This window comes from Miscanthus floridulus, chromosome 16 (assembly GCF_019320115.1).
Source record: "Miscanthus floridulus cultivar M001 chromosome 16, ASM1932011v1, whole genome shotgun sequence".
NCBI classification, from domain to species: domain Eukaryota; kingdom Viridiplantae; phylum Streptophyta; class Magnoliopsida; order Poales; family Poaceae; genus Miscanthus; species Miscanthus floridulus.
In genome coordinates, this window is record NC_089595.1 from 53,082,869 (window position 1) to 53,093,306 (window position 10,438).

Here is a 10,438-nt window from a genome sequence, read left to right on the forward strand (position 1 = left end):
GGTGGTGATGATAGATACGGTGACCACCGTCCAAATATAGCCCGATACGACAGGTGTACGGCCCCACCCACTATGGAATGGGGCTCGCAGCTACGGCCTTAACTTTCAAGGCCACCTAGGCCAACATAGGCCACGACCCTAGAGCCTAGGATCGTGGGCATTAGCTGCACGAGCAACAAGATGACCAAACGATCTTGGGGGTGGCTACCAAGTCTCGTACAAAGCCCTCGGGAGATCAGGAGGCGGTGACGAACGCCACGACGAAGACCATGTCGCACAGGACGGCGGGCGAACCACCACCATGCCAACAGTGCTGCCACGGCTGGCACAATAGCACTGCGCCACCCCATACCACGATGTGAGCACAAGATCATGACGACAACCATGCACGGACATGCGCTACACCAAGACAAGACGACCTTCCTTGCCAGCCAATTTAGCTAGTTTGCCTCCCTCAGGCTCAGGACTGTACGGTCGGGAGAACCTCCTTCTTTGTATGTGTCTTGGCCCAGACTCTATATAAGGGCAGCCTGGTCACCCATCCCAGGGGACAGACTCTTGAGACTTTATTCAGGTAGTCCCTCTCCACTCTGCTACCTTTTTCACTCTTCTTGCAACTCCCATTATATGAACTTCAGAGCATTCAATCGAGGAACACGCACTCGATCTTCTCTGAGACTGGACGTAGGGCTCCGGCCTGAACTAGTATAATTTCTTGTGTCTTTTGCATGCTACCATCGTCTTCCAGGATCAGTGCGACATTCATACAAATTCACTCGTCGTCGACGAAATGCCGACAAATATGTATACGAGAAAGATATAAATATCCAACAAGATCTGTATCCGATTTGAGATCCTAGAAAAAATATGCAATAGAATGCAGGATCACTAATATAAGTCTATATCGGATCCGATTTCATCTCTACCTATGAACATCCCTACCTATGAATGTCGGAGATGCTGGCTTAGGCTATTGTCCGGTACAAGAGAACCATACATAGGGCCCGTTCGCATGTCTTTAAACCCGGCTTGATCCGCTTGTTTACTACTGCTACTCCTTAACATGGGATCTTGTGGACTTTTGTGGATTATATTTTTGTGAAATTATTTGCATGACTCTCGTCTTAGGCATTCAGATTATGCTATAATTTATGTTGATCTTATTTGCCATGGGATTTTTACTGGCAGGTAAAAGAGAATTAGAATGAAAATTTAAGAGCTATAATATACAGTACTACTAGAAACCTGACACTCTTGCATGATACAGGCCTCCTGGACCCTGGTTGGTGAACTGCATGATGCACGATGCATGGACGTCGTGCTCTGCCAGATGGCAGCAGACGATAGCAAATAATTCAGCAATTATACAAATAATAATATATATACTACCCCAACCATAATTGAGGTTGCTGGTGCATGTTTGGCCAGCGAATGCGCCCGAGCCAACCATAAAGAAGTGCCGTCTCCCACCTCTCCCAAGTTTAGGCCATCCACGCCCCACCTTCCCGTACTCCCCTGTTCATCCATCTCAAGAACTCCTAAGATTGCGCTCGGTTCGCCGCTTGCATGCACAGCCCGAGCCCGGGTACGAGCATATTCGTTGTCTCGTGGCCTCTTCTTCATCTCCATCCGCGCTGAACACGCCAGCCTGTTTAGATCCAGGCCTCCTTCCATTGCAACCTCTCTGCTCCTACCCCTTAATTGAGGCCTCCTGGTCTTCTGCATCCTTGGCTCATTGGTCGCCACAGGCGTGGAGTGCTGCAAGATCTTCGTTTTTGCTGGTAAGAGAAATCGATCTTGCATGCTTGTTTTGTTCTGCATTATTTTCTCTCTCTCTCTCTACATATACTACGACACCTCAAATTCGAAGTTTCGGTTTGTAGTAGAACCCATCTTGTTGCTGATCTCTTTGCTGCGTGCGGAGGACGAGGACCAATAATATAGGTTTCCTAATATTCTGAGTTCTGATAAATTAGTGCCATCACTTATTGTATTTTCCTAAATCATCATTGTGGATACATTTATTTTTGTGGCATATTCGTTTATTGCAAGCATATATAAAACTAAAAGAATGGTATCCACAAAAATACTATTGAAACAACTCGAAGAAACACATAAATGTTGTTGGCAGTTTGGTGTGTAGGTACGTCCACCAACCACTAACAGAATATTCAACCGTAAATGTGAGCACCTTGTCAAGTAAGAGAATCTGGGTGGGCGGCTTTGAAGCTAGTCTGCTTTTGATTTCTGAATACTCCTCGTGTATGAGAAATTTCTTTCAATGGTTGCACGTTTACCATCTTCTGGCACAGTTCTTAATTAAGGAAAGAAAATTACTGTGAAGAAAGCAAGGTAAAGGACAGATGCGGAGTGATAATTTATCTTGACTGTACAATAGACTCTACCGAGATTAAGAGTGTGACAGTTGGACTAGACTTGACAGTGGAGCTATTGTAACTTTCTTGTCGTGAAGTTTTCTAATTTCAGATATGCTATATATTGGCCTCATGAGAGCTACCGGTGTACAGAGGGAAAATGGGTTGGAGGTGATAGTTGTTTGATGCCTTTGGAAATATGGTGGGGTTGCTTGCTTTTTTAGTATACTTATGAAATGGATTAGAATGGCTGACAATTAAAGCTCATAAGGGATGATGACATGGTTGATTGAAGAATTTGAAATTTCAATCACTGGAGCCTGAGAAATAGATGAACCCTTTTAATTAATCGGCAGGATCGCCTCTGTTTCATAGTGAAACAGAATAGGTTTCTGCCTGCAAATAACCAGTTTAGGACATATGCAATTAGACTAAGATTTTCTTTGGTCTCTGTTGTGCAAATATTCTCAAGAGCTGTGTACCATTATATTAAAAAGAACAAGAGGGGGACTAGAGCTAGACTTCTTTGTTTTATAAGAACTGAGCAATACAAATCCACAAAAAAAAATATCTAGGGAGAGTACAGTACTAAACTTCCACTTTTCTCAAATTGAGTAAACCTTCTGACAAAAATTTGCTTTTGTAAGGGTGTAATAACTCTATAGGAGTTTTTTTTCTTTTTTCTAAAAGGTCGGCTAGAGATCTGCTGAATTTATATTAGAAGGAAAAGAGAAAAACAAAAACAAATACAAGCTACATGCCTCCTCCTTCCGAGAGGCAACCACACCATCGAACACAACTCACTGCATATACGAAAAGGGTGAGCAATATCCATCTATTAGAGGAATCCAAACCAACATGACCGGTGTGTAAACTAAGCCTTCTGAAAACAGCTAAAAACAAAACGTGACTCAGTTTCTTCTTCTGTCGTGTACCAAGTGAATATGTAAGGTTCAAACTATTTCAAAATTTTATTAAATTAGACATAATAAATTTTATAAATGTGAATATTAATTTTATATATGTGAATATTAATTTTATATCATTAGTCATTAGTCATTTTCATAGAGATACCTTTTAAATAGTTTCAGTGGATGCGTCATTAATAATATATCATTAATAAGTCACCATAAAAATAACTTTTAAATAGCTTTATCATGTGCATGTTCCTTACGAATATGGTTAACAGTCGGATATTCCATGAAATTCTTTAATACGTTCATTTTAGCATCCATATTAGAACCATATGCAAATACAAATATCAATGTCCCAATTTTATCGAAATGAGACAAAACAGATAATTGGAAATCCATTTCCACCCTATAATATTGCTTCCATAATCAGTGAACGTGGTGACATGGTTCAACCCCAAGCAGCTGTTTTTTTTAACGGAACTGTGGGGGGCACCCCCCCCCCCCCCCCCCCCCCCCACCCCCCCCCCACCCCCCACCCCCCACCCCCGGTGGCATTTAAACTAAAAGGAATAGATGGTCAAAGAGACGACCAAACAAGCAGTTGTTTTGTTTTAATGGAATTGCAAAATAACACATTTGCTAAGGTCATGCCTTTTTGGACGGCATCTTTGACTAACCATGTGATTATTTCCAACAATGAGATGAAACATTCATGCTTCCTCCGTACCAAGAACAATTTTGATGTTCTAAATTGTTCTAAGTCAAGCAATCTTAAATTTGACTAAATTGATATAGGTAACTATAAACACTTATGACATCAAATAGGTATACAAAATAATACTTCTAATGGTTCTAATTTGGTATTATAAGTATTTTTACTATTTTAATAAAATTTTCAAACTTATTATAGTTTGGCTAAGGACGATCCAAGAACATCATGGTATCTAGGGTAGAGATACGTGCTGGTGGAGAATTGTCATGGCCTTCTAGTTGTTTAGGAGACCTACTTCAGTCTCCAACCCCATTCTTTGTCAACATTTTGCAGGAAATCAAACCTATAATGCTTAAAACACTACATAAATCTCATGACCGCCAGTTCCAAGCACCTCATCCCCGATGATTTTAAGCCTCGATGGTGAAAGTGGGAAGTGATAATAATCTTCATACCGACCGTTTCAAACCGGCGGTGAAATGATGATCGCCGCCGGCTTGTTATATGGCAGCCAGCAACAGCTGCTCTCCGCCGTCACCATCTCCGTCTCCTTGCACTAGCCTGTAATCGTCTCCTTCCCGGCATGCCGCCGCCTCACGCTACAACCCACCTCTACCCTAGCTAGATCTGAGAGAGGGAGAGAAAGTGAGAGGATCCAGAGAGATATGAGAGAGACAGAGTGATGGAGATGGCAACACTTGGATAGGATTAGGGGATGACTAGTGGTGCTCAGTGTGCGGCGGGGGGCTATCGTCGCGCTAGGCCGGTGCGCGTTGCGTCATGCTATGGTGCCACCGCTGCGAGTGCAGCTGTGAGTCACTAGGACAGGGAGACGGGAGGGGAAGAGAGAGAGAGAGTGATGGAGATGACAGCACATGGATCGGAGCAGGAGATGATCATTGGTGCTTGGTGTGGTGTGGGGGGCTGTCGCTGTGCCAGGGCGCCAAGCCACCTAGGCGCACCTACGTCGTGCTAGGACACTAGCGCTGTGCCTGCACCATAAGGGGATGCCACGACTAGGAATCACTTTGTTTAGTTCCTCCGGACTCCTAAAAAGTGCACTATGTAAAAAGAAGATTTTCCGTCACATCAAATTTACGATATATGCATTGAGTACTAAATGTAGACAAAATCAAAAACTAATTACACAATTTGCTTTAACTTTACGAGACGAATCTTTTAAGCCTAATCAGTCAATGTTTAGACAATAATTCACAAATACAAATAAAGTACTATATTAGGAAATCTTCACTACGCAGAGTTTACCGCCCAAGACAAAGAGAGATGGGAAGGGAAGAGAGAGAGGGGTATTTCTTTCTTCATGGGAGAGAAGAGGAGAGAGGGATAGAACACAAAATAGAGGAGGCATAGGTGTAATGTATCCATGTGCTGCCCCCGCCTGTCAAGCACTTAAGGAAAACACATGCGGTGGGAGCAGTGGGAGAGAGGCACGAGCGCACGAACTGCTCCGTTGTCAGGGACTTTACATCGACGATTGGTATAATGAATCATTGGTGGCCCGTTCATAATATGAACAGTTGGTGAAAATCATTTTTCACCAACAGTTTGTATTATAGATCGGTACTAAAAATCATTACCAATGGCTTTGTTCAAATTGACGGTAAAAATGTCATCGGTGAGAACAAGTTATGTAGTAGTGTTTCTCGATCTAGTGATGTAGAAACTGATTGAGAGTTGGGTAATAGGATTAGGGGCAGTAGGGCTAAAAAACTGAAAGACTAGAAATCTCAGTAGGGTTATACCCTATACTGATGAGTGAGGGAGAAGAGCTACAGCTAGTACCCAACGGTCTACCTTAGAGCTAGCTCACTTAGGCCTTGTTTAGTTTTAAAAAGTTTTCCTAAAAAGTGCTACAGTAGTTATTACATCGAATCTTGCGATACGTGCATAGAGCATTAAATATAGACGAAAAAAAACTAATTGCACAGTTTGGTTGGAAATCGCGAGACGAACGTTTTGAGCCTAATTAGTCCATGATTAAATACTAATTGCCAAATAAAAATAAAAGTGCTACGGTAGCCAAATTCCTAAATTTCTAACAACTAAACAAGGCCTTAATTTTTTAGTCACTAAACAGTGGAAAAAGCAATAGACTAGTGTAAACCCAAGAGATTAAAAAGCAAGAGACTAGTGTGAAACCAAGAGATAGTCATGCACGCTACACGATGTTTATCTCTCTCATGACATGATATACCTATTGTTGCCTCTCTCTCCCCCACGTTTACCAGCTTAGAGATAATGCTAGCTTTACATTGTTGAAGACCTCATAAGAGGCCTTGGAACCACTTTGGCGTGCGATAACCCCACCACCCGTAGGTTGTAGCAAGATGGACCAAACACAACCACACAGTAATGATGCTGGCTGACTACCTAACTAAATAGCAAAGTCGTAGTGGTCATCAAAAGAAGTGAGCATGAATGCACATTCATGTCGACTTCTGTTAGCCTCTTCCATAGGCTATACTTACATAGGGGGTACGTATAGTTAGTTTTAGTTACGCTAGACCCAGGATGCAAGCCTGCTAGCTCAGTTAGTTAGTTTAGGCCTCGTTTAGATTGCAAAAAAAAAAATGAACCCGATAAATAGTATCATTTTCGTTTTATTTGATAAATATTGTCCAATCGTGGACCAACTAGGCTCAAAAGATTCATCTCGTGGTTTCCAACTAAACTGTATAATTAGTTATTTTTTTTTACCTACATTTAATACTCTATGCAAGCGGCTAAAAATTGATGTGATGGAGAGAGGGTGAAAAAACTTGGAATTTGGATGGCATCTAAACAAGGCCTTAGTCTTATTTTTCTTCGTCCTATTTAATTCTAGGTTCTTTCCAAAGCATATACAGTTAGACCGAATCTAATTTTCATGCAACATCACTTACCTTTTTAAGTTATTGTGTGCACTTGTTCATACCCTACACGGAGCCAGGTAACCTATCTGTTGACGCTTAACTAGGTCACCACACCGGTAAGGAGCTAGCTAGATCGCTCAATGTAGGGCCTAGCCAACTTTTAGATCACTTGGCATCTAGGGTATGTCCGCACATGGACCTGGTGCCTCTAGCGATGAGCACGAAACGCAGGACACGTCACCGGATGAGCCTTGTCAGGAGCAAAATACGCAAGACACACCAACGAGGTCTTTTGAGACCCGAAACCAGACACACCCACCTAGAGGGACCCCATCGGGACATGTGACAGCTATGGGCTGTCCTAGCTAGCCTAGCCGCTCTAGGGTGTCATCATCGTCGATCCACCGGCCAGCAACGGTGATGTAGCATTGGGCACATCAATCGGTCATGGCCCTTATATTTATAAGGAGGGGGTGGTCTTATCTCTGAGGAGGTCAAAAACACTTTCAAAACCCGTCAAAACACGAGTTAGATCCGAACTGGCATGTAGAAACCAGCCTGGCTCGTTCCAAAACCGGCCTTGCCAGAACCGGTCTGGCCAGTTTTTCTGCACCTCCAGGTAGAAGCCTTCTGAAAATCATAATTAATTCATATGGACTCCAAATGAGATGATCTTTATATACGTTTGTCAATCTGCTCAACAAGAGAAACGCAATGGTGCAATCTAATTTTGGGAACCGGCCAGGCCGGTTTCGGCTGGGTCAGCCCGCAAAAAAACTATTTTCTTCGTTTGGGCTCCAACTAAGATGATCTAAGTATGCTTTCTGACCGTCTCGACGAGATAAACATGATGGCAGACCCCATTATGCCCTTTGCACAATTTTGGGTGACTACACTATCTAAATGAAATTGTGCATCCATTGGTGTACTTCATCCAGCTATTATTGGGATGAGCCACGGTACAACCCAGTTCATTATTCAGGTCTACTAGCTAGTTCCAAGCCACTTCTAGCCTATCAAGGTTAATTAGTTGAAATGCCCACATGCCATTAAGGTTTGGGACAAATCTCGTAGGCTTGAAAACTGGCGACAAATTCTAGTCCTATGCTTGACCTTAACCAAAATAAGCAGGAAACATGGGCCTCAGTGCCATCAAGTCTTCCGTAGTATTTTAGCACATATTTATTTTTAGGCGCATGAACATTTTTATCTAAATGCACAATTCATTTTTCATTCTAATATATTTTCCATTTCATCCATGACTTGCTTTCTACAACTTTTTAAATTAATTCTTGATAAATTATAATCTCTCTATTACTAACTACAAAAACTAATTATTCTTCTTTTTTGAAATGGATAAAATTAATTATGCTTGTTCTATTTATTTGCAGCTCTATAAACATTGTGTTCTGTATTGTGAGGCCATTTTAAGGAATGCAGAAAGATGTGTTTGCGTGAAAAGGATTTCTGTTGTAAAGAGGAAGACATTTCTCCAATTGATTTGAAATCACTAATTCTTGATGAGCGAGGATTTCAAGCACACATTAGATGCACAGCAGAAATTAACTGTGATGCCACCGATGTCAGATGAAATATTGAAATGCTAGGTCATATAATTTCTGAAGACGGTTAAAGTTTTTCTTTACCAACTTGTCTTGCTACAACTTCATACAATCATTTGGTAGCAGGTATTTATGATGGAAACAGAGAAGAATGGAAACATTCTTATGCAAAGGTATGAGGTTGGCAAATTATTGGGGCAAGGAACTTTTGCCAAGGTATACCATGCTAGGAACATAGAGACGTCTCAAAGTGTTGCTATCAAGGTTATTGACAAGGACAAAATTTTCAAGGTTGGCCTAATGGAGCAGATCAAACGAGAGATATCAGTGATGAAACTGGTGAGGCACCCAAACATCGTGCAACTTTATGAAGTCATGGCTACTAAATCAAAGATATATTTTGTGCTTGAATATGTCAAGGGTGGTGAATTATTTAACAAAATTGCTAAAGGAAAGTTAAGAGAAGATGCTGCAAGGAAATACTTCCAGCAATTGGTTAGTGCAGTTGATTTTTGTCATAGTAGGGGTGTGTATCATCGTGATTTGAAGCCAGAAAACCTACTCGTTGATGAGAATGGGAATCTAAAAATTTCAGATTTTGGATTGAGTGCTCTTACTGAATCAAGACGCCAAGATGGTCTTCTACACACAACTTGTGGTACTCCAGCATATGTGGCACCAGAGGTTATTAGCCGAAAAGGATACGATGGTGCAAAGGTTGACACATGGTCTTGTGGAGTGATCCTATTTGTTCTTATGGCTGGATATCTTCCTTTCCAAGATTCAAATTTGATGGAGATGTATAGAAAGATTGGAAAAGCAGATTTCAAATGTCCACCGTGGTTTCCATCTGATGTACGCAAGTTAGTGTCAAGAATTCTTGATCCAAATCCAAGGACTAGAATGCCAATTACAAAAATAGTGGAATGCTTTTGGTTCAAAAAGGGTATTGACAGCAAGCTAATCCGAAAGAATATTGAGATAAAGGGGAAAGTTTCAGCTCTAACTAATGTTAAACAGGATGTAGCAAAGGTTACCAACCTTAATGCTTTTGACATTATTTCCCTTTCAGAAGGCTTTAATCTTTCAGGCTTGTTTGACGAGTCCGACAAAAGAAAAGAGGCAAGGTTCACATCTAGTCAATCAGCTTCAACTATTATCTCAAAACTAGAAGATGTCGCCACCAGTTCAAAGCTTACAGTAAAGAAGAAAGAAGGTGGTGTGCTAAAAATGGAAGGTGAAAATGAAGGAAGGAAAGGTGTACTGTCTATCGATGCAGAGATCTTTGAAGTTACTCCTTCCTTCCATCTTGTAGAGATCAAGAAAAGCAATGGGGATACGATAGAATATGAAAATTTGTTTAAACAGGACATGAAACCAGCGCTCAAAGACATTGTTTGGGCTTGGCAAGGTGAGCGTCAGGATCAATAGGCCGAGAATCGTAATCAGTTATAAATTACTAAACTAGTTTGTTTCCACAATAAGCCATAATGTTGGTTAATGTTCAAAAGTTGTATCTGCTTCGAACTTTCTCGCATTTGACATTAACATGTGATTTGGTTCAGAATTTGTTAAGCAACATCGTTGTTATGTTGCATCTATCATTAATTTCTTTTTTCTGTTGATAATCTACAACTAGATTGGTGAGTGTATAGTTGCCGCATCAAATCAGTTTGGATTGTATGCTAGATGCTTATTTTTACATTGTAATGGGTCGTTTTTCTAGACATTCCTTTTTGTTAAAGAACTCTCTAACCAAAAATTAAGGACATATTAAAAATGGCAACACACAATTTTGAAGGTTCTATAAAATATATTACCATTTGGGAGTCTACTACTTATTTAATCATGATGGAGTATGGAATATTCTACAACTAGGTAAATTTGACATGGCCAAAATATGTAGAAAAGATAAGACCTTGTTTAGTTCCAAAAAGTTTTCCCAAAAAGTGCTACAGTGGCCATCATATTGAATCTTGTGATACGTGCATGGAGCATTAAA

General features: G+C 40.9%; 1 protein-coding gene across 1 annotated transcript; it reads left to right on the plus strand.

The window, feature by feature from the left end:
• The first annotated feature begins 1,424 nt into the window (after positions 1–1,424).
• LOC136513279 (CBL-interacting protein kinase 18-like) lies at positions 1,425–10,086 on the plus strand. Its single transcript, XM_066507271.1, has 2 exons — positions 1,425–1,781; positions 8,266–10,086. The coding sequence occupies exon 2, from the start codon at positions 8,569–8,571 to the stop codon at positions 9,865–9,867; it is 1,299 nt and encodes a 432-aa protein (XP_066363368.1). The 5' UTR covers positions 1,425–1,781; positions 8,266–8,568; the 3' UTR covers positions 9,868–10,086.
• Positions 10,087–10,438: the final 352 nt, after the last annotated feature.